Source organism: Liolophura sinensis, chromosome 6 (genome assembly GCF_032854445.1).
Source record: "Liolophura sinensis isolate JHLJ2023 chromosome 6, CUHK_Ljap_v2, whole genome shotgun sequence".
NCBI lineage: Eukaryota > Metazoa > Mollusca > Polyplacophora > Chitonida > Chitonidae > Liolophura > Liolophura sinensis.
The window spans coordinates 59304660-59331059 of NC_088300.1; the positions used below are offsets into that span (position 1 = coordinate 59304660).

Sequence of the window (26400 nt, forward strand, 5' to 3'; positions counted from 1 at the left end):
AAGCTTCCGGGTTCCATAGGCGGCCCCTGGACCCTCGCCTGATGTAATGTGATAGCTGGACCCCAGTTTCAGTTTCCTCCCGACGACACGGTAACATCTATATATGCATGAGCTTATGTTGATCCATGTGAGCAACAGACTCTAAATGTATATCTCTATTTAGGAGGCTGTTGCAAGGGCAAAACCAAATATAGTGACAAGCTGTATGAGTGAATCCTGCCAGAAATATGGGATTTTCAGCTTTATCGAGTTCATCTATGCATATATTGTTGTATAATGTTGGGCCATCTAGAATATTTCACGCATCCTTGCATAGAAATTACTCGAATAGAACCACCCTTCATTTAACTCTCATACAACACCATACGATTTCGCAGCAAATACCACACTGAATGCATCCCGTGTATCCAACGGACCTGGCGGTATAAGTTATATGTATACATGCATGTTGTCTTTTAAGTACATATATACGTGCAAATAACTACAACTAGTGACAAATTCAAACTTTCACGGGGAGGATATACTGTGTAAAAATGTGTATTTCCTTGGGAGGTCATAATTATCCAACTCATTTTAATGTTATGAATAATAATGACAATTATAGCTTATTTTAACGAAGAGAAGAGACATGTCATTATATGTATAAGCCATTAATTTGATAATGCGTACAGTGAATTTCCATTATAAGCTGCATATTACAACTAACCACGCATCGTCATGCTGCTGTTAGACATCGACCCTCTTTGAATGAATACACAAATGTATATATTCTTAAACTTTTCATCCTTTCTACCAATTGGAATGGTAATAATTGAAATGATACGTTAGGAAAATTTTGACAAAGGAAAGCCCTAAATTGTAAGCGTCAATAAACATCTCTCTTATATATACATTTCTGGCAAAGTATATACATACACCAATCTTAGCAGATGATATTTTCTGTCATAAACATAACCATAACGGACTAAGCGTATTGTTAATGCTCCGCGTCTGACCCTGGCCGGCCTTTAATAGTGGATTATAGTAAACGACTTTCTTGTGACAAGTGACGTCATATGTTCGAAATTAGGCCCCTGTTGATCGCTATATATATATAGTATGCATTCAGACATTCAGATTTCATTCAGACGCTAAACACCCTCGTACATACATAAGAGTAAAATTCTTCCAAGAACATGTAGCCATAGCAGTCTGACGTGAATAAGTATTTCTCCTTGTGGTTATACACATTATTAGCATAGTGGACCTAAAATGCATGGAAGATGAGAAGTTTCAACAACGGAAACGGATAGTTAGACCGTATAGTGCCCCAGTATATATATATCCTTACGTATACCGTGTACATTTCCCTGCATTTCTCAAGGTGAGTGTGCATGGTTCAAGTCATACCAAAGATTTCAAAAATGATACTTGCTTCTACCTCGCTTGTCGCTCAGCAGTGAGAGGTTAGACCAAAGAAATATGACTGCGTGGTTGGCTCGGTGTCAGTATAATGTGACTAGGTGAGGTGTTATGTCTGGTGCATGTCTTCGGCCTAATGCTTCAGTGGCTGTAGCACTTTGGCAGCATGGGCTCGCCCTGCCACAAGAAGACACAATATGTATACACACACCTAATGACTCCTCGTTGTTATATGACTTAAAATTTGTTAAGTACGATGCTAAACCCCAAAACATACATGTAATCAGATCTATCTATGATCAGGGAACATCTTGTTGTGGGAATCCCAACTGCCGTGATTTCTAAGACTTTATCGCATGAAATAAAATTCGTTTTGAACGTTCGCTTGATACAAAAATCGTCTTCATGTAGGCCTACACATGGTATCTATAACCTATATAGTACATACGCTTTTAAATCGTTGCACCGGCGCCTTTGTGTCATAATAAATAATACATAAATAACATGCATGAGTTCGGTATATAGTGAATGTGATGTCCTGGTCCATAGGCAGCCGATGTCATCTAATTTACTGACAGTTGTATAATTGCGTTGATGTTTGAACGAGAGTATACTGCCGAAAAGTTATACACGTTATAATTTGAGATACAGATAATATGAGTTTGCTCATTTTCCTGTTTCTCCCAACACTCCAGCACGTGGGACAAGCAAGCGGTAAAGGATGGATGCAGAGAATCCTGCAGGTGCTGATAAGGTTCCGGGCATAGTCCAGAAGGTTCTAGGCTTTAGGGTCTGCGGATAGTCTATGTGCGGACTATAGAACTGTACCCTCTCACTCTTGATGTACATGCCATCGTTGACATGACTATAGATGCGGCCGACGTCCGGGTGTTTCGAAGCGTCAGTCCGCGTCCGTCTGTTGATGAGCTTGCAGGTGGTTGATGGAAGACCCATCCTGACAATCTCCCTCTCTGTCACTGTCCCTCGATACTGAGACCGGACCTTCTTTACACCTGTCTTTTTAAACTTCACTTTTACACCCGGGGTCTTCTCCACGCAACCGGATCTGTCTTTTGCTTCCATCATTAAACAAAGCAACACTCATCAGGCGGATATACATACGAACATAATTAACTGAACACTGTAACTTTAGAATAGTTAGGATTGAATGCACGCATAAACTGTTCTTTTACAAGTATACATAATTTTATACACAGGCGTGAAAAGTTACAAACAATGCGATTGCTAAATGAGGCCTGCCAAAGTACTGCTGTTATAATATACAAGATCCGCAATGTCACCCATCGTTTTGATTACACGCATAGTATTAGTATAGGCCTATATAAGGTTTCAAAATGTTTTTGGTCAACTCTGAATAATGCCTCTTTGCATATGGGTTAAATTTTACAACCAATTTGATAACAACTCCTCTTACCTGACCCAAGAAACAGCAGTGGTTAGTATAGTTGCATATGACGTTGACGCATTGCATAGCGCCCTAACGTCAGCCGTCTTGTCGCGTCCTCAGTTTGTTTCTAGTTCGCGTCCAACGTCACGGTTCTAGTGCTTGTGCCTTATGACGTGACACGTTGTCAACTGTGGCGTAGAAAATCAAAAACGTTGAAAAACGTAATCCGTGGCCATATTAGAGAGTTAAATACTTCAGTCTGAAGTACTCGCTGCTACATGCTCCAGTCCGAAATTAACAAGATATATCAAAGAATTAGTTTTCTCAAACCATGGACCTTTTCATAGCTCCATGCTCAAACTAAATACTTCGGGAACTCCAGATTTGTTCCTGATTATACGGTACTATGTAAAGATCACGCGGGAGTGGGTTCACATGAAAAGCTCCATTCTTCCAGGATTTATTTCCATACTTCTAACAATGTTTCCCACTGTCATATGTCTCGGTCGCTGATCTGTATCTGGAATTGGGTCCGGGATATTTGTTTCTTTCCCATTTTCACATGTCATCAACTTGGTCTCGGTATATACAAGAACCAGTCTATTACTTTTGGATCTTGTCTGGATCAGGATCCAAGAATATTCTATACCATTCTTCATGCACTATTGCCAGATGGTTCCTCGCTCAATTTTAACAACTTTGCGGAAAAAGTTATGCAAACTTTGTATTGAGCTTGGCATGGATACAAGAACCAGTCCATTAAGTTTCCTGGGTGCTTTTTAGTTAAAGTAGATTCGTTGTTCAATGAATTTTTCTTGTATATGATGGCAGTCAGTCCGTTGGTAGAGAAAGTAGGAATGCTCGGGTAGCCCATCGACATGTGACAAGTAATTGGCAAACCTTTTTCCGTGTGGCGTACAGATATGTATGTACTCCACATTGGTAGAATACAACTGGTCTTCAAGGAACGTTAGGCTTCAAGTGACGGGGCTTACCATGTGGGGATTTGAATCAGCAATCTCTAGGTTTCCAGTCCACTAAACTGAAAGTGAAATTCCCCCGAGGCTGGGGATAAACAGCGCTTATATACCACCCTGTTACATTCACGACACCCAAGCAAACTTTGGAAACAGGAAATCTGATATAAGGACACATGTTATTTCTGTCATTATTTCAGACCTATAATTCTGTGTAGATGATATCCTGTCACACATCCAATCATTGCTTGTCACCGTTATAAGGTTGATCTGAAAAGACATTTTGTAACCATGTATACATGTATTTTATATTGCAATATGCATTCATACCAATAAACACCACCATTGCATGCAGGGTGGAAAGTGGATCGTGGCTTGAGTGGTCAAGTGTTTATCTTTCAGTCGCTCTATATAGTATACTCACAGGTACGGGTTCAATGTCTGCTCGAGACAATTTGGACATTACCCAGCTATCCGTGTGCGTGGGGCCGTGGTGACAAAAGCTAAATATTGGCAGCACGCCTGCCTGTATATCTGTTTCGGCAGTCTTGCGTTCGTTACGGACCGCCTTTCTTTAACATTTTTTTTATTTAACTGATGTTTTTCGCCGTACCCAAGAATATTTCACTTTTATGACGGCGGCCAGCATTATGTAGGGAATAAACCAGGCATAGCCTGGTAGAAACCCACGACCATCCGCAGGTTGCTGGGAGACCTTCCCACGAACGGCCACTCCTTTCTTTAACTAACTTGGTTCCAGTTTCACAAAGATGTCGTACATGTACGATAATCGCACATACAGGACAGTGGTACCGTAAACGTGGCGTACAAAGTACCGTGCGACAAATGCAGGATAAAAAATGTCGTACGGCGCTATGTGAAACTGAGCCGTGGTGTGTATATATCTGTACGTTACACGTGAGGAAATACGACAGTGACTTGCCAAAGTCAATTGTTTTCCTTTACAGTTTCTTTCGCCCGTATAAAGTGACCATGTATCCTTGAGTATATAGGGCGTTAAACAATCAAGGGCATAAATAAATATTGTTGCTTGGTAGCAATGAAAATGATGTAGTTATTTGATTGTTGCTGAACACAAAAATATATGCATTATATTTGAGTGCAGATTATAATAGAGCTTACATACATACGCATTGTCGTAAACGGCAATCAATGTAGGCCTACACAGGAATATATACCATTCTTCAACAAGTTGTCTACATATACGCAAACACAATAAACAGATAAAAATCACTCGTATTTTCATCTTATGAAATCAGTCAGATTTTGTGTGATCCAGTCATGTGGAATTACATATAGCCAAATTTTATCTGCATAATCAGAAATATATTTGACTGAGGTCATGCAACGAGCGTCCTTATACATGTACTCATATGCTCGCATGTATAAAGTTTAGTATGTTTAAAGCATCTCCTCACTTACATCGTCTCATATATGAGAGATATAAAATTCGAAGGTCATCGTGTACGCATGGCCAGAGGCATCGCTTGCAATATGCAGCTATATATATATATATATATATATATATATATATATATATATATATATATATATATATATATATATATATTGCAAAACTAACATGTTGATGTAATTTATCTACGGAGGAAAATATTTCTACTATACCTAAAAGTTTCAGGTTACTTATACATATATGTATGTTTTGTACGTATGTGGAAATATTTTGTAATATATATATACAAAGGAATTGGATATGTACACGGTTCGTTTGCACATAGGCCTATATATTATAAGAATGTACAAATATGGCTAGATTCATTCCAGAGACCTCCTTCCTTTTACATAACTGCAGCGAACAGAAAGCCCTTCACGCATAATGCAGTCCATGTAAGCACCGAGAGCAAGAATTATAGCTCACTTAAATAGGTTTTGTATAAAACAGTTTCCCGTATTAAACTGGCGATTACAACCACTGAATATTTCACTTTAAAAAAGAAAGGCTTTAAACTGTCATGACAAAGATGGAAATTAGAGTCTAAGATCCAACCTTAGATCAGCATTAAGGCCGTGCTAAGTTTATTTGTGTCTATAACCATGAGTATAGGGCATAATTAATTACCGTGTACATAATTTAGCAAGTTCTGACCGGGGACTCCGGATCCCTCCGCTCATATAAACTGACAACCATCGTGTAATAAACAAAGAATTTAGGTTATATGATTAATTGTGTCCATGGAGTCAGTTCTCTCTTATTCCCGCATGCAAACTTTGTAGGCTATATAGGCCTTTATCAGGTGTAAACCCTTTAATATGCTTAAAAGCTGTATCAACTTTAATGGATGTGACTTCTTTATGGCAGTAATATACATTTGTTATTTAGTCACCTGTCTACATCCCGTTTCTGCAGTGTTGACCTGTGAATGGAAGATCAACCGGTCTCTGTTTATACAGGTGAAGTAACCAAACGAAAAAATGTCAAGCTCACTAAAAATCCATACATTCCTGTCAATAGTGTTATATACTGGAATGCCACGTGGTGCGAAACACGTACAAGGCTATTCAAATACAACAGTCGCCTGGGAAATTATGAATCAATGATTGGTATATACAGATCACCCTGCATGCCCGTGGATATGTTGGCCTCCCAAACATTATGATGTTTTTATAGACTATGTTAAGAAGAGTCCCGTTCTGGGTTTAAGGTAGAGATCGAGACTGTGTGGAATTAAGCACCATAATTTGCACAAAGTGGAAGGCTATATACCGGATAGTCCTATTATAGCTTCCTATCGTATAGCCCAGCAGATTACCGAAGCAATCGTTCATTTGGTCATCCAAGCATCAAATTTGGAACGAATCTGGAACTTCTTAAGCACTCCTTTGTTAAAAACAACACGGTAGCCACCTAAAAATCCAATATGGCGATCATTTTTATCAAGATGACCGCCATAGTATGTTATTCCTATTAAACTGAAAATGCGATCAGTGGCAAACGCATACTAACTTTAGAATGTATGCTCATCTATGAAGCCCTACAAGAGTTATAAACAATAAAAATCCCAAATGGCAGTGATTTTTTTTCTAAGACGGCCGAAATTTTAGGTTATTCCTTTGTTACATGAATAATAGTCCAGCAGATTACTGGAACAACATTTCACTTACTGATACAAGTAGCAAATGTGACTATTTAAGTCCTCCTTACTTGAAAAAAACGCACTGGCCACATACAAATCCAAAATGGCTGCCATTTTTCCGAGATGGCCGCCATTCAAGGTCATTCGTTTGTTCATAGGTACTACATGTATACTAGTCCAGCAGAGTAATAACCAATAGTTCATCTGGTGATACAAGCAGTAAATGTGGCTATGTAAGAAAACCTTAGATGAAAAAAATCCCGTTAGCCACATAAATATACTCCTTAGTTGAAAAACACATTGGCCACATAAAAATCCAAAATGGCTGCCATTTTTCCAAGATGGCCGTCATTTAAGGCCACTCTCTGCTGCCTTATGTGAGTGAAGTGCCCGCATGTGCGCGGTCTGGAGTGAAATAAAAAGCACATGGAATTGCATATAAGTCTGGCAGGCTGAATATACATACAGGTTATCCGTCAATCTAAGAACTTTTCCATATCGCAAATCTGGTACGCAAACAGAAGCATCAACCTTACCACTCCTATATCGCATCGATATAAACTTGTATGCATGCTGAAGACGTATTCGTTAAAAAGCACAGAAATACAGTGAGGACCTGAGCGTGTAAGTCCTTGGATACGTATGGTAGTTGAAGTTTCCAAGGAGGAGATGGCGGAATTCATTCCTTCACAGTAAACACCCCATACTGAGAACTGCAAAATATCCTGAGCACGAACACTGAAAGGTTGTGACTTATTGTGAGGATTATAGAAAGAGTCATAAGAAAATGGTGAAAACACCAGCTGAATTATGTGGAGAGTTTTTTAATTTCATCCCAAACTTTGCTCCATAAGCATAATGGGACACATTAAGGAAATCGAAACCCCTGTGATGTTATCAGCTTTGATCAGTAAGACGCGAGTAATCTGGGGATATTTCGGAAAACTAGGGATACGTCACGCGATCCCTGGCTTTAACCATATGCATGGGGTACAACTGACGCAACATCGTGTCTCAATTTGCTTCAACATGGCGCATCCCATGGCCTTATAAGAATTTCAGATTACTAGTATAAGTTGGCTTATTGAGTAACATGCAAGCACATCAGAAAAAAAGTATGTGGCCGCTCAAATCTGTTTCCACGTACCTACTTCCTGAAAAACTCAGGTGATATTATCTGTTATCTTTTCTGTTATAAAGTCACAAGAAATCGAGAGCTGGGATACTATCACCGAGCCGCAATCCATAAATCGCTGTTTGGGGAGCTAGCAGGGATGTGCCTCAGTGATCACAAAAATAAATCCAGAAGACAGTGTTGTAACATAACAACGACTAAGTACAATTTGTTAGTGGTAGGAACATCCAACACAACTGATTAAATGACATGAGATAGCCCTCCCTAATGTCAACCAGAAAACACTCTGGATTTGCAGTGTAGGAGTACACAAACCTACTAATAAGTGACAGTAAGTTTCTATCTGCCTTATCAAGGTAAGGTAAGGTAAGGTAAGGTAAGGCATTTTATACTAAATCAAACTTCTCATTAGAAACTGTTCACTCACTCACTTGACAAGTACCTGACACGATCTGACTTGCTAGACAGACAGGTGAATGGAAGTTAAGGGAATAGTTATCAAAACGCCTGCCGGTGTAAGCTGTGGGATTATTGAACAAGAAGTCTACTAGTCAACGCCCTGCCTGGTGCATGGCCTGGCTCATCGGCAGACTAATCAGTGGGCTGACACCCAATTACCAGATTACTGGAAGGGACATGGTAAATACAGTGTCCACATTAATTTCACCTTGGTGACAAAAGTACCCACAAACACCTCATAACATTTGGCGAGATCCACCTCTGACTGTACCAGCCGTCGATTATAATGGACGTTACAAAAAAAAAAAAAACCCAATAAGCCGGACAACTGAAAATGTGAGTCTATAGTAACTAAGAAATTAGAATGGATTAATGCAAAGAGAAACAGAAAACTGTTTTCAACGACGCCTGTCTCTGAGAAGAAGAAGAAGAAAAAGAAAGGAAGTCAACAGAAAAATTTCACAACCTATACAAACAGCATTAATAACATTATTTAAATATAAACACATCACATATACTAATTTTTTTTTCATCCATTTATATATATAAATAGTCTCATTCTAGTTTATTTCTTCGTCTGCTATGTGAACTAATGGATGTGGCCATTCTTGTCACAACGTATTACAGGGGGAAATAAAAGTGCAAGCCTCCCCGGCGGGGAATCGAACCCCGGTCTCCCGCGTGACAGGCGGGGATACTCACCACTATACTACCGAGGACTGACTGTCAACGTCAGGAAGAACATGAACCAAATAACTCGCATGTATAAAGTTTAGTATGTTTAAAGCATCCTCACTAACATTGTCTCATATATGAGATATAACATTCGAAGGTTATCGTGTACGCATGGCCAGAGGCATCGCTTGCAATATGCAGCTATATATATATATATATATATATATATATATATATATATATTGCAAAACTAACATGTTGATGTAATTTATCTACGGAGGAAAATATTTCTACTATACCTAAAAGTTTCAGGTTACTTATACATATATGTACAACTGTATGTTTTGTACGTATGTGGAAATATTTTGTAATATATATATACAAAGGAATTGGATATGTACACAGTTCGTTTGCACACAGGCTTATATATTATAAGAATGTACAAATATGGCTAGATTCATTCCAGAGACCTCCTTCCTTTTACATAACTGCAGCGAACAGAAAGCCCTTCACGCATAATGCAGTCCATGTAAGCACCGAGAGCAAGAATTATAGCTCACTTAAATAGGTTTTGTATAAAACAGTTTCCCGTATTAAACTGGCGATTACAACCACTGAATATTTCACTTTAAAAAAGAAAGGCTTTAAACTGTCATGACAAAGATGGAAATTAGAGTCTAAGATCCAACCTTAGATCAGCATTTAGGCCGTGCTAAATTTAATTGTGTCTATAACCATGAGTATAGGGCATAATTAATTACCGTGTACATAATTTAGCAAGTTCTGACCGGGGACTCCGGATCCCTCCGCTCATATAAACTGACAACCATCGTGTAATAAACAAAGAACCTAGGCTACATGATTAATTGTGTCCATGGAGTCAGTTCTCTCTTATTCCCGCATGCAAACTTTGTAGGCTATATAGGCCTTTATCAGGTGTAAACCCTTTAATATGCTTAAAAGCTGTATCAACTTTAATGGATGTGACTTCTTTATGGCAGTAATATACATTTGTTATTTAGTCACCTGTCTACATCCCGTTTCTGCAGTGTTGACCTGTGAATGGAAGATCAACCGGTCTCTGTTTATACAGGTGAAGTAACCAAACGAAAAAATGTCAAGCTCACTAAAAATCCATACATTCCTGTCAATAGTGTTATATACTGGAATGCCACGTGGTGCGAAACACGTACAAGGCTATTCAAATGCAACAGTCGCCTGGGAAATTATGAATCAATGATTGGTATATACAGATCACCGTGCCCGTGGATATGTTGGCCTCCAAACATTATGATGTTTTTATAGACTATGTTAAAAAGAGTCCCGTTCTGGGTTTAAGGTAGAGATCGAGACTGTGTGGAATTAAGCACCATAATTTGCACAAAGTGGAAGGCTATATACCGGATAGTCCTATTATAGCTTCCTATCGTATAACCCAGCAGATTACCGAAGCAATCGTTCATTTGGTCATCCAAGCATCAAATTTGGAACGAATCTGGAACTTCTTAAGCACTCCTTTGTTAAAAACAACACGGTAGCCACCTAAAAATCCAATATGGCGATCATTTTTATCAAGATGACAGCCCTAGTATGTTATTCCTATTAAACTGAAAATGCGACCAGTGGCAAGCGCATGCTAACATTAGAATGTATGCTCATCTATGAAGCCCTACAAGAGTTATAAACAATAAAAAAAATCCCAAATGGCAGTGAACCATTTATATATATATATATATATATCTATATATATATAGAAAAAGAAAGGAAGTCAACAGAAAAATTTCACAACCTATACAAACAGCATTAATAACATTATTTAAATATAAACACATCACATATACTAATTTTTTTTTCATCCATTTATATATATAAATAGTCTCATTCTAGTTTTTTTCCTAGTCTGCTATGTGAACTAATGGATGTGGCCATTCTTGTCACAACGTATTAAAAGGGGAAATAAAAGTGTAAGCCTCCCCGGCGGGGAATCGAACCCCGGTCTCCCGCGTGACAGGCGGGGATACTCACCACTATACTACCGAGGACTGGCTATCAACGTTAGGAAGAACACGAACCAAATAACTGATAGCGATTTCCTTGACATCAAGCTATCATTTCCCTGTTGCCTCCGGGCATTTTCATTTGATAGCATAATATAGACGTTCATGAAATAAATGGAAAGTTTTGCCTTCGAATTTGTTACTCCCAATATAGGAGTGACTCGTACCTTTCTCGGATGTTAAAAAAACCCTCGTACGTTGCTACAAACCACACGTGAAATATTCAACAAAAAGCATACATATGTAAATTACGACAAAAGTAAAGTTCACAGAGAGCATAATAGAACGGCAGGTTGCTGGGTCAACAAGGCTTCAACACATCATAAGTTAAACCAGCGACGTGCCCGTGGTATAGCTCGATCCACGGATTGATGCGGACACCTGATTTAACAATGTACTGACGTTAGTACATCGTTAGCCTGGCTCAACCACACGAGTACTGTTGCAGATGCGGCTGGTGATATGGAAGTATGGCGTTGCAAAACCACTGAGTTTACTTTTCTCTATGCAATAATAATATAAAACTTGATCAAATTCGGTCTGAAAAAAAACAAAAAGCAAAAACAAATGTACCTGTTTTCATCACAGGCTAAGATTGCTCCTCTGATGACATGATCACCCCAGTAGAATATTTTAGAGGCGGCATTTCTTTTTAATCCTTTGAGGTTCTACTAGCCCAGAGACTGGTTGACCCGTATCATTATAATGGATCGGGCGGTGCGGCTTAGTTGCCATCGGCAAGGCATCTCAGTGAAGCAGCACAAGGTAAAAGAGCGGTGCAAATCCGTCTTGCAACAAGGAGGCACATTACATGCACTCTAAAGATTCCTCTGTCATATGACTGAAAAATTGTTAAGTACGATGTTAAACCCCAAGCACTCACTCACTCGATGCTTCACACCATAAGCTGTTTTCAGAGGTGAAGTGCAAAGGTTTTCATCTGAAGGTGATAGTCCAGCTATACTGTGATGATTGTATTATATTTTTATTTTGTATGCCTGAATTGCAATTTTTCCCTTTAGGCAAGAAATAAAGTGCATAAATATCATGGACAGTATCATCAGCTCAAAAGGCACAGGCTTTTCCCCCTAGGAATTTGGATACGTTGTAAAATTTACCCTGGTTCAGACATCTGATAATCAGTGTCAGGAAAAACTTTTACATAATTTTCAACATGAAGGGCAGCCATGCCATTCTAAAAACAAAGCCAGAGAAGCATTGGACATTTTCCATACAAGGTTATGCAGAATTGTTAAGCCGTTTGTTTCCAGGAAGGAAACTTCCACAGTATAATCCAACAACAGAAGTCTGATGAAAACAGTGAAAGTTACAGGTATTGCAGTTCATTTTTTTGTGTGATGTCATTATGATGGTTCATTTCCAACCTTGGACCAGGAATCTCACTGTTCATGAGACCTTTCGTTGTTGACAGCAAGCAGTAAACTACACTTGATGGGCACGCCGGATGCAATCTGAAATAGTATGATCATTAGTCGACTATCACAGCGCAAAAGGGTTCAGGTGTCCCATAGGCTTCAGAAGCTTTTGGATGTTTTACAGTGTTTTTATTCTTCACATAGATCCATTGCAGTTTTATGTGCGTAATAGTCTACAGTGCACGTGTGTGCATGCATGGGCCTTCATTTTGTTGATGAAAAGTGAAACTGCGTCTGAAGCCACTACTTGTATGGCCGTTTGAGCATTTCAGTCTTTGTTGTTTTCTACTTGTCTTTCACCAGTTTGATGTGCATATCTGTAAGTCACATTGCTACTTTGGTTTCCTCTACTTGCCACAAGTCTAACTGGCAAAGGGTCAGTGGTTTACCCCAGTTTCCTTCCCCTATAAAACTGACTTCCATCATATAGGTGAACAAGAATTCAGGTGAACCCAACATATGCCCCAACCAATGCACTTGTTTGAAATGTATAAAAGAATACCAGCAGCATTGTGGTGAGTATAACCCCTGAGGGGAATCTTCATCGCAAGTAGACAAATGCGTTTACCTCAAATCCAAAGTTTATGCAGAAAACAGTTGGACAAGAAATGATTTCTATTTATGTAGTATATACAAGGAAAATGGCTATCTGTGACAATCGGTGAAAACAGACAAATGTGAGTTGTGACACATTGTCATCTGTGTATCTATGCATCCGCCAAAAATTAAAACACTGTGTGGAAAACAGAGGTGTGTGGGGGAGGGGGGGGGGGGGGAATGGCTATCTAGTTACCATGACAACTGCGAAAATGTGTCGCCACACTATCATCATCAGTGTGTCTATGTATCCACCAAAATTAAAACTCTATGTGGAAGACTGTTGGAGGCAAATTGGAAATGAACAAATGTCTGTCGCAACACACCGTCATGTGTGTATGTTTGTATCCACCAAAACTTAAAACCCTACACAGGAAACAGCTGAAGTTGCAGCTTGGACATGAAATCACATCTATAGTATATATAAGGAAAATGGCTATCTGGTTACCATGTCAAGCGGAAAAAATGCACAAGTGTGAGTTGCGACACATCGTCATCTGTGTATCTATGTATCCACCAAAAATTAAAAGTCTATGCAGAAACCTGTTGGAGTTATAGCCCAGACACGAATACGGACAGACGGACAAAATCACTGTGATATAATACATGTATATGTTCCAACTAATGGCAAGGGTGTATAAAAATCCAGCAATATAGCACTAAAGAACAATCAAATAATTGATAATGAGTTGGGACAAGACAAGACAGTTCTGCTACTGGGCATCAGCCATGCAGGTCCCAACTGTTAGCCATACTGCTGGATAATACAAACATAGGCTGATATGGTAGCACTAATGTGACAATGTGCTGCTGCCATACCCAGGTATTTGTCACATGACTCAGACATCTTGACCAATGGTTGGCTAGAAAAAGTGTGAGTATTTTTCACTCCATTGATCATGGATGGGGGTGACAACCTATACGCTGGTTGTGAAAGGAAGTTGTGCCCAATTCACTCTTTAAGCATTTGATTGGCGTAGTACTGTGAAACATATCGTCAGTCTTTGTTTTACAGGCGATTGACAGGCTGAAGAGCCAAGAAAAGCCAAAGACTACCGCTGAGGATGTCATAAACATTGCTGATACAGAATCCATAGATCCCAAACATCACGCACTTGTTCTTGTGACATTGTTACTTCTCATTCATTGTGACATCCCCATCAAGGCACACAAAATACGTGAGGACTGTCATGACGCCATGATGTCACAAAGATTCATAATTCAGCGAGTTGATGAGAGCGTTTGTAACAAGTAACTGGCACTAGATAATGCTTGAGTGACTTCTGCTAATCACAAAAGAGGTTGTGCTTGCTGTCCAGTGATAAAGTGACAAGTGATCATTACAGAGCTCCGCCTCTCGAAAACTAATGATTATGTGACCACGTTATGAATGTTACATGTACAATATACAGTGAGCATATACAATGAGCTCAGTAGATATGTGATAACTCATATACCTCTCCATCAACAAAAAAAGAAAAAACACAAACATAAAGCAAGCATTTTGGAAGTAATGCACTTTTGCAATACACATCTCCACACAGTTTGATCTGTTCGAATAATGTATTCTAATATGGTATAGCTTATACAACATATACAATTAATACTCCTTATTATGACACTGATTAACATTATCCTCTTTGTTTGAGATAATCAGTACTCTAACTCATGCACATTCACTCTGACATATCACCATGGCCTAGGCAGTGAAACACCCCATTGGGTATCTTCCCCTCATCCATGACGGCACAATAAAGTCACCAGCAGTAGTACATGTAAATGCGTACAACATCATGCCGCACTCTGACCTTGTCTGGGTTTGATGCAATACGCTAAATCAAGGGAATACTCAAAACGAGAAGACCACTCTTACACTTAATAGGAATCTCTGCACATGGCAAATTGTGAGTGTTTGAGGCAGAAATACAATATGTTCAAGGAGTGATACATAAATCATGTCACTGACCATTTTCTGTCAGCGACTGTTGTCTAAGTTCTGTGTTTATTTATTAACACGTGTATTTTTTGCTTATATGATGGTGTATTTCCACCAGTGTTGACACAAGTGTTCATGCGCATGCAAGCGTTTGACTTTGCCAATGTGAACACACAAAAGAATCAAACATGCAGCCTAACGTAACTGGGTCAATAAATAGGACAGACAGTTCAAACCTTGAGATTTTTGATCTTTAATCATCTGCACAGAGAATACACCTAACTTACACAATGACAGTAATGTTTGTTAAAAGAACATAGGCTGTCCTCAGTTTTCTCAATGTATAACCTGGAAAACTCACGATTACACCACTCACACTTTTACCATAATGATATTTTATCAGACTGAAAAATTTGTTTTCCTATGTTCCTATGTATGAAATTAAAAATTAGAAAGGCAACAAAAAAGCAATGGAAAATGAGAAGTCTCAAGGCTTACATATTTTTCAGGAGAATCTTGGTACACACAGTAGTGTCCAATAACTGTGGCATGTACATTTACTATTACCCCTGTATAAAACATAAAAGAAAAGTTGGAATACAGAAATGGAATAGTAAACTATTTAAATGACGGCAGTGTTTATGGATTAGTGGATAGAGTAAGAGAATCGCCAGTGCTGGTGTTTTCCTTGTTTTCGTCTGTACTCTCTTCTGCCTCTGTGGTAGGACACAGATTCTCTTCCAGTTTGCTGTCGCCAAGGTGACTGGACTCTGATTCGAGCTGACTCTCATCCCCTTCTTCTTCCTCCTCCTCCATGTCCATCAGAAAGAGACGCACGCGACGACGTGACGAAAACAGCTGAAAACAGCAAAACATCACCACAGCTGGACATGAAGTCAAACCACAGTTTGCAAGATTAGCAGTATCAATAACCTAATTTAACTATCAGTATGGTTTTGATAACACATCAAATGGTCTTTCTATGCAAATGATTAATATGAAAGTCTTGTAACCTTCTAAAAAGAAATCTCAAACATCTATCCAACAATTGTAGGAACTGGTCAGGCACTGTATCATTGTATCTTGCTCTTCATGGAAACATGTTTTGAAATTTTGCACATGTTTCTCCTGCTGTACTTGGGATGGTCTTTCAGCAACCTGCGGATGGTCGTGAGTTTCCCTCGGGCTTTGCCCAGTTTCCTCCTATCATAATGTTGGCCGCCATTGTATAAGTGAAATATTCTTGTGCATCGTGTAAAACACCAATCAAAGAAATCAAGTTAGTTACAAAATGGCTCAGTGGTGCAAAGCTTTGATTTCATTTGATTTCATTGGTGTTTTACGCTGCTCTCAAGAATATTTCACTTATATGACAGCACTCCGAAACCAGAGAGAGCTGGAGCGAAACTCTTAAATATCTGCAGGTTGCTGAAAGACCTTCCCACGTGCATCCAGAGAGGAAGCCAGCAAGAGCTGGGAGACACAAGAGCTTGAAATATAATGTCACATGTTTGAATTCAACTTTTTCTGGCTTTCCGCAGCACAACATATTTTATGGGTGAATTTACCGGACATTTGAATGATGACTTGTAGGTATTTAGGTAGATCATCAGACAGTGCATGAATTTCCACAGGGCCGCAAACAAAACAGCTCTGCCACAGTAACACCTTGTAAATTATTGATACGATGATCTCAACAGCCATGTTTTTACAGATCTGTTGAAGACAATACTGGACAACTGACCACACAAGCGACTTTCCGTGTTCCGCTGACTGCAAAGGACACGGCCTTCATATTTTCAAGAACCTTCCAGCTCAGTGGTTCAATCAACGGTCCCAAGTCCACAGTCTGCCTGCAAAACACAACATACAGTCTTGTTATGATGCCCCTCATCTCTCTCTACATTTGTCCACTTTCATATATTTATTTATTTGATTGGAGTTTTACTCTGTACTCAAGAATATTTCACTTATGTGATGGTGGTCTGTATTATGGTGTGAGAAAGTCCAGACGAAATCTACAACCATCCACAGGTTGCTGGGTGACCTTCCCATGTACAACCAGAATTCTCTTCTTTCAAGATCAGATTTATGCTCAGCTTATACTTTGTACTGTGGAAAAATGTCTGGATCTTAAAATTCTTGTTGACATCTGGGGTTCAAAAGAATGCATGCTGCAAATACACAACAAAACGTTTGTATGAAAGAACAGATTGATACTTTAAAGGGAGAGTACTCTGAAAAGGTCAATTGACATTATATATAGCTTGAGTTATCTCCCTTATTCCACTTTCCCCACTACCACTTCATGCAAACACGTAATATCTATAATTTAAAAAGCTGAGTGATATGACTGAAATATTTCTTGAGTGGTGTTTAGCCATAATCATTCATATGGGTACAAAAAGTTACTCACAGCTCTGGCAAAGAAGTAACGCTGACATCTGGTTGGGAGATTGGCCGAAACATATCATCTTGTAAGACGGACAAGGAGAGTTGAGCTAATACAGGCAAACTTTCCTCCGTGTCCTCTAGCAACAACAGAGAAAGCGTCTTCCCATCATACAATGCCAGGTCCAAAATCTTGTGTCTGCTACATTGTCTCCTGCAACAAAAAACACACAGATGCTACCATCAGTATCAGTATTTCTTATATTGATTTAGATAACAAGAGAAAGTGTGGAAGAAATCCATGTACAACAGTAAGGTGGCACTCCTTTGTGTGTTTAAGGCTTATGTACCTGCTATCGCACATTATTAACAGTGGTCAGTGAGCCATTCAATACTTAGGTGCTTGCCTTTAACCCAAAAACTGTCCATATTGTACTCTTTCCATGTTAGAGTATCTTTTAACATTGTGACAATTGTGCCGCAGGTATTTCATATTGCATCCTACCATTGGTAATGTGACGTCATTCTTATGGAGTCTTTTCTCTCTGTACAAATTCTTGCGCCATTCATAAAAACATTACTACAAGTTTTACTATCTTAAATTTTTGTGTCAAATTTGCATTTTTGGCAAACAAAATTTTTCTCCCTAAGTAATTTTATTGATGTTCAATGTATAATATATTGATAATACAGGCTGGTGTGGACACATTTTAGAGTGGCAAAAGTATGAATGAGCTTGATGACTTTCCTTTTCCTAGACAAGTGTTTCCTTGGTGTTTGTAATGTGCTATTTTTTAAAGTGCCACTCTCGTCAGGATACAAATTGCGTAGAAATATTACAATGATATGAAAGAAATCCTATGTAATAAGCCTAACACTATGTTTCAATAGGATTTTGATGAATAACACTTTTTAACCCATATAACTGAAGATTCCTTGCAAAACAAAATCTTCGGCTGTGTCCGTAAAATTTTCCTGATGTTTCATGATAATATTCTCTGTATGACGTCAAATCAGGCAGATGTGACGTTGAGTAAGGCATTTATGCTGGGATGACATCAAGAGCGTTTGAAAGGGCAAGGTCATTTGTGGATGTACTTCAGCGATTGATGACGTCATGTGTTCGTGGGTGACGTCACACCAGGCAAAGTGGAAGGGACAGAAATATTTTCTTTCTGTATACTCTGGTGAAACGTACAATATCGGTTTTAAATCGCTGCAATATTTTCACAATTTAGGAAAGCAATTCAGACTATCCCAGTCTCTATCAGTTCATCTTGATTTAAGACACAAATGTTTTGACACCAAAGCAGCTCTTTAAGCATTTACTTGAACAGTTAGAACAAAACCTGAGGTGAACTGTCAAGAGGCCGCATTTCACAGGTTTATGTCAAATTATCTGCCAACTGTCACTCTGGCGTCAGTGCATGGTCTGGCTGTGGCCCTAAAGATCATTGGTTCAAATCCCAACATCTGTCATAGTTTTTAAGTCATTGTTTTTACATGGCTCTTGTACACCACCTTGAATCTCTCTATCATTCACCTACAACCAAACCACAACAACTTTTTCCTAGACTTGTCCCTTGTCTCCACCCTTGCAAATTATAGTAAAAAGCCATTTTGTTATCAGAGTTACCTCCCATGTCATATGTTTGTACAGATAATCCATCTCTAAAAGATAAGGATGGAAATATAAAACTACACAGTAGTCGACTAAGTGATTCAATTATGACACAGTCCAAATCCATATAATGTCCGGCTATACCCTGACTGAACACACTGTCAGAAGGAACGCTACTCTGTTTAGTCAAAAGAACATGTATATAGAATTCCCAAACACAAAAGCAGCTCAGGCCAAACAACAAATCAAAGCTCCTGATTCTGCAAGCCACTTCCCTGCTTAAAAAAAATTTTCTTATGCATCAATGTAAAGAATTACGTTCTAGTTGACTAGGCAACTTTAATGCAATTGATAAGATAACTGGTGAACTGTTCCACCTTTATACATATGGTGTGATTATTTAAGAGACAGCATGTCCATATTACTTGGGTCTAGTAAACACCATGTAACACCTGCCTGACCTACTTGAGTTCAGGCGTTAAGGACTTCTCTGGCTGGACGCTATCTATACAGCCGTTTTTACGTATTCATACACCTACCATTATGCTTCTCAAAAAGTAGGCCTACAAATTTCATGGTATTCAGCCTAATTTATACGGACAGTTAGCATTTACTCAATGTATTTAGGCCTTCACAATTCATTTCTTTTCAGGTAGGCTGCATGATAGCTTACTTCCAGAACCGGTCCCACTTTTGTACTCTAACGCCCTCGTGTGGCAGACGGGCGAGTCTTCGTCTTTGGGGAGATGCCGGGATATAAATCAAAGAGGCAATTTTCTATAGATATACTACTGAACATCCAAGGTCAAATTCTTTGCCTTTCATCTTGTATCTGGAAAAATCTTATTACTTTTGGGCTGTTTTGTCAGGCATGTTCTGCCATTTGGTGACAGGTATTATGTTTGCCCTGTATACCTTGGGACATTCCAGCGCTGCGGTTATGCTCGCACGGGCCAGTGTGTGGAGACGACGTGCCAGCCGCTTTGTTCACAACACCTCACACGTGCTGATAAAAACTGACAGCTCCTCCACTGATCACTGACAGATAAACTATTTACAGATCTGTTCCCTAAAAAACACACCATTAGGAAGTATCATAACCATAAAGCTTTCTTCCAACTTTAAAAGTTACCAATACATAAGGTAACGTTTCCAAAAAGAGAAGCCTTACAGTTTCCAGGCAATTTATTTGGGGGGTTGGGGGTTGGGGAGTTGTGGGTTGGGGGGTTGGATCTGCTTTTCAATCTTGTTTCTCCCAACTCACAATCAATTTAGCACTACCATTTTTATAGCATATATTTTGTAAAGCAAAAAGGTACCTGCTGAAAGTCAAGCATGGCTGGGTACATACAGGACATAATTTGATATTTTTTTCAAAAAGATCGTAAACAATGTCTGCGTTAGCGGTTCAGCTTCTTTGCTGTCTGGCCAAGAAATGGATATATACGTGTGCCGGTCGTTCGATGACACGAGAGCAAAGGACGACCGTTGTTAACCTACTGCCTTGGCTAAGATAAGTAAGCAGCAGGTGCAAACTCGTTCAGGTACTAACCACAAAGACTGGATGTATTGTGAGCTCTGATAGGATGGCCTCCAGGCCAGAATAACCAGCTAGCTCTTTTTCTTTACCTACATATATGTAGGTTAACCATACAAAACTATATGTTATCTCAAATCACCAGGTGAACTTCACAGAGATTCTTTTGCAGTACCTGCAGTCACAAAAACTCTATATCCATCTGCATGAATCATTCTTTCTGAATTACCAGAGGAAAAAAAACCTTTAAGCTACCCTGCAATAGTTCATCACAAAAAGTATTCTAGCACTGGCTTTCTCTTATTGATGCATCATGTTTCTACTGTGTGCAATGCTTTTTTCATATATTATGTAAGAAAAACCTTTAAACTCAAAGTGAAAAATAATATATGTTCATCTTCAAAGAATGCATGATAAAGTTTGACATTAATGTTACGGGCTAAAATGCTGCAGATAATTTGAGTAGAAAAATGCTTTATGTGGAACACCACTTTACCCTGTCACTGTTATCAGCTACAGACTCACAACTTATCTTTTTACCTCAATTGCTTCTATCTGACCAGATAAATGTAGATAAGAGAGGGCCAACACAAGTTCATATGTCGGCAAAGTCACACAGCAAAATATAGGAATTTATTTACAGACATCTGTTTTGTATCCAAAAGTAAAAAGAAGAGAAATTAATCTTTTAATGAGTTCTGTGAAAATTTTAAGATATACTTTTTTTGAAATTTTGATAATTGCTTAGGAATCAGATCATACAATTCCATATCAACAGAAAAGTTTTGAAGTTGTGACTTCTAAAACAACATTCATTTGATGATTGCAAGTGAGGTCTTTAAGACTGTGGTTGCTAACAATGACATGAGATGACTGTTGTTGCCAAAGATGACATAATTGTGCAGTTGACATACTGTGTTATCACAAAAGCAAAACTGTGTCACTAGCCAAATGATAACATGATGCCTAGCTGTGTTGTTGCCAATGATGACATGAGACCAAACAGTGCCAATGATGACATGACACCACACTATTTTGTTGCCAATGATGACATGAGACCACACTACTTTGTTGCCAATGATGACATGAGACCAAACTGTGGTGTTGACAAAGATGGTATGAGACCACATTGTGTGGTTGCCAAAGATGGCATTGGATCAAACTGTGTTGTCACCAAAGATGACATAAGACCACACTATTTTGTTGCCAATGATGACACAAGACTAAACTAAGTGGTTGACAAAGATGGCATGAGACCAAACTGTGTCGTTGACAAATATGGTATGAGACCAAACTGTGTGGTTGCCAAAGATGACACTGAAACAAACTGTGTGGTTGACAAAGATGACGAGACCATTCCATTTTGTTGCCAATGATGACACGAGACCAAACTGTGTTGTTGACAAAGATGACACAAGACCAAACCGTGATGTTGCCAAAGATGGCATGAGACCAAACTGCATTGTTGCCAAAGATGACCTTAGATTAATCTGTGCTGTTGCCAAAGATGACACTGAATCAAACTGTGTGGTTGACAAAGATGGCATGATACCAAACTGTGTTGTTACCAAAGATGACATGAGACAAAACTAAGTGGCTGACAAAGATGGCATGAGACAAAACTGTGTTGTAACCAATGATAACATTTGATGAAACTGTGTTGTTGCCAAAGATGGAATGAGACCAAACTGTTTTGTTGACAACGATGGAATGAGACCAAACTGTGTTGCTGCCAAAGATGGCAGGAGATCAAATTATGTTGTTGCTAAAGATGACACAAGACCACACTGTGTTGTTGACAATGATGGAATGAGACCAAAATATGTTGTTGTCAAAGATACCAGGAGATCAAATTGTGTTGTTGACAAAGATGACACGAGACCAAACTGTGTTGTTGACAAAGATGGAATGAGACCAAACTATGTTGTTGTCAAAGATACCAGGAGATCAAATTGTGTTGTTGACAAAGATGACACGAGACCAAACTGTGTTGTTGACGATGATGGAATGAGACCAAACTATGTTGTTGTCAAAGATACCAGGAGATCAAATTGTGTTGTTGACAAAGATGACACGAGACCAAACTGTGTTGTTGACGATGTTGGAATGAGACCAAACTATGTTGTTGTCAAAGATACCAGGAGATCAAATTGTGTTGTTGAAAAAGATGACACGAGACCACACTGTGTTGTTGTCAAAGATGACACAAGACCACATTGTATTGCTGCCATAGATTACAGAAGGTCAAATCGTGTTGTTGCCTAAGATGGCATGAGACCCAACTGCAATATTGCCAAAAAGGACCTTAGATTAAACTGTGCTGTTGCTAAAGATGACATGAGACTAAACTGAGTGGTTGACAAAGATGGCATGAAACCAAACCATGCTGCCAAGGATGACCTTAGATTAAACTGTGCTGATGACAAAGATGACATAAGGTCAAACTGTGTTGCCACAAATTTATCTCATTTTATTTATTTGATTATTGTTTTATGCCATACTCAAGACTATTTAACATATGGGACTTGCTAAAGATGGCATAAGATCAAAATGTGTTGTTGCCAAAAATGGCACGAGACCAAAACTCTGTTGCAATCAAAGATGACAAAATGGCTATCAGCTGACAAAACTTACGAGCCATATAACCTTATGGCTGCCAAAGCTGACCAACCAGCTATCTTTGGGGTTGCCAAAAGTTACCAGCCAGATAACTTGCAGTTACCCAATCTGACCAGCCAGATTACATTGCAGTTGCCAAAATTATCAAGCCATCTAACCTTGTGGTTGCCAAAGCTGACCAGCCAGCTATCTTTGTGGTTGTCAAAACTGGTCAGGCATCAAACCTTGTGGTTTCCAGAACTGACCATCCAGCTTTCTTTGTGGTTGCAAATGCTCATAGCATAGCCAGTCTGGGCTGGTCAAAGCAGACATAACAATCAAGCTTGTGTTTGTAACAATGAAGGTTATTAAACATCCAGGTCAATAGAAATTAATAAGACTGATCTACTGGAGAAAATATTGTATTTATAACCTACGTTGTGGTGATAACCTATCACCTTCAACAGAGTAAATATTTAACCTAGGGAACAAGTTATACATACACCAGGACCCATTTTACTGGTTCCTGTCTATATAAGTTTGCATGGATATAATGTGACAACAATTGGTGCTATCACCACAACATCAGTGTTAAATATACTATTTTTCCAGTAGACAAGCCTTACAGTTTTCTATTTTACAAACTTGTGTTTATTAAAGATGGCACTTGAGGATGTTAGGCTTGTTTCTGTAAGATTTGTGTGTGAATCGCCAATAGTGAGCTAGGGATTTCCAAGTTTGTTGGTCAGAGATTCCTATTATGTGAATGATTCAATGTTACGTTAATTTAATAATTCAATAATGTATCTTTAGTGGATTATTGTTAAAGTTATCTTTAGTGGATTATTTTCAATATCTTTCAAACTCGTCCATGTGCCACAAAGCGATGATGTCACAAGAAAAAACAATGTCACCATGTCATACTACTGAAAATCAAAATTCTCATACTGCTGCAAAATGACAATGAAAAATCGACGTTGATGAAGACTAAACCCTACATTATGTAAAGCGTGAATTTACTGAAGTCTTAAGACAGCACCAACATTAAATTTATTATTTTGTAGAAGCAGATACATCATCATAGTCCCCATTTATGTGCCGGAAAACTGCTGAATTCGCAACATTTCAACCATTGCCTACTACCGATACTCGAACTGAGTAGAAGACAAAATGTTACATGTACAAACTTTACACTTTGTTGCACTGAGACCCAATTTCCACTTTAGAGTATAGGTGTTTGAGTACTTAATCTCCATGGCAATTTTGAATTTACTGAACTTCCTAAGCCATATTTCTCAAAAATTTTCAGGGAAAAGACGTCTTGATTGTAGTGTAATAAGGCGATGAGATCGATGAGAAGTTATGAAAAATGGATTGTTTTACAAAAGTGGGCCCTGACTGTCATTAATTTGAAAAGGTGGGTGTTCGTGATAGGGATGAATGCTGAATATTCATATTATGGGGGCAGGGGCAGGGGGAAGGGAGGGGGATTAACGCTCCGCACACTTTAACAGCCCGCGCATAAAGCAGGGTTTTTTTTAACCTGTAAACATATACTCATTAATCACTGAGTCAGAAAAATGTGAGGACAAACATTGAGGTAGTTGGGCACAAAGCCACTGATTACAAGAGAGGGAACCCCTGATGGCCAGGTATTTGCTGATCCCCACGTGCCGGCCCGGAGCGAGCCACACGCCATTGTGAGGCGGTGGGTGTGACAAGACTGAAGGCAGAGTTGGCAGTCTGCCAGGCGGATGTCAGGAGAAGTCACTTGGTGCTGTACAAATAAAACATATACTCTTAAACTAACCTACACTACTTGTATCAGGTAAACAATCTAGTTTTCATATCGGCTTATCTGGGCCAAGGCTGATCGGCCCACTTCCAGGACTTGATCTTTGATGGACATCAGGGCTTGTGATTGTAAAAGGACAAGAGAGATAAATAGTGATTATAAAAGTGACTGTTATATTAAGATGCACCTGTAGTCTTAACTCTCCTGTACTACATGTATTAAACATAAAATTGTAGTACACAAGAACAAACAATACCTAATTATTTTCAACCACCTCTGACAGCCATGGGGTGCAGAGAAATGATTCGCGCACGTTTACCTGGCATCTTTGTTGACACAAACAACTCATTTTAGTATCTTTTTCCTAATAATTGCATGCAAACATTTCACTAAAAACAACTGCTGTAGATGTCGAAAAGGTTTACAGTAAATGGAGAATTCAGCGAAGGATTGAAGACTTCTGAAAGTACCTCTATGCCTACCTGGTGGAATTTGCACTTTATTTCCACACTCGACACAACATGAATGAATATCTGAGTATATGTACACATTGGTATTGTACTGGTGTTAAGGTCTTTACAAGTTAGCGTAAGGTTTACCATGGCTTTCATGAAAATGTCACATGTCATCTATTTCAGTTTTCCAACTCTAGTATCTCATTATGGCAGGCCAATCTCAATGCAGACATATATAGAGTGCTGCTGCCTGCTGCACTAAAACACTATAAAAACCAAGCAAAGAAGTTCCAAAAACAAGTTTCAAAATCTGAGGCAAAACCAAACCGAGTATTGAACCACTTTACTGCGATTTTGTCACGGTCTTATTGTATTACTAGTAACATTCAACAACCCAGATATTTATTTCACCATGGGGCGAGACTTGTGTTCCATAAATGCCTACGTTAATTAAGTTAAATCTTTGATTGAATTAGTTCATGCTGGCTTCCTCCGGCCATACGTGGGAAGGTCTGCCAACAACCTGCAGATGGTTGTGGGTTTCCCTTGGGTTCTGCCCAGTGACCTCCCACCATAATGCTGGTCGCCGTTACATCAATGAAATATTCTTACACCGTAAAACACCTATCAAATAAATAAATAAATTACGCACTAGTTCCGTAACTTCCAGCTCATAATCACCTTGAATGACATGTAAGGGGAGGTGACTGTTTAAATGTTGCTCACTGACATTAATTACTGTACAATGACATTTGAGTTTCGTGCACGAGCTGGGCAGATAACTGACAACACCTATGGTATACAAA

At 38.9% G+C, this 26400-nt stretch overlaps 1 protein-coding gene and 2 non-coding genes across 3 annotated transcripts in view; all 3 read right to left on the bottom strand.

Moving 5' to 3' along the window:
• Positions 1 to 9143: 9143 nt before the first annotated feature.
• Trnad-guc (transfer RNA aspartic acid (anticodon GUC)) lies at positions 9144 to 9215 on the bottom strand. The gene has a single exon. It is a non-coding gene; the product is annotated as a tRNA-Asp (tRNA).
• Positions 9216 to 11141: 1926 nt separating this feature from the next.
• Positions 11142 to 11213, bottom strand: Trnad-guc (transfer RNA aspartic acid (anticodon GUC)). Its single transcript has one exon. It is a non-coding gene; the product is annotated as a tRNA-Asp (tRNA).
• Positions 11214 to 15439: 4226 nt separating this feature from the next.
• LOC135466284 (anaphase-promoting complex subunit 4-like) overlaps positions 15440 to 26400 on the bottom strand; it is an 82420-nt gene continuing 71459 nt past the window's right edge. The window contains exons 19-21 of the mRNA XM_064743699.1: positions 17614 to 17802; positions 16942 to 17050; positions 15440 to 16055 (exon numbers count right to left, since the gene is read on the bottom strand). Of these exons, the coding sequence (XP_064599769.1) occupies positions 15837 to 16055; positions 16942 to 17050; positions 17614 to 17802 (517 nt within the window). The 3' untranslated portion in view covers positions 15440 to 15836. The remainder of the gene's footprint in view (positions 16056 to 16941; positions 17051 to 17613; positions 17803 to 26400) is intronic.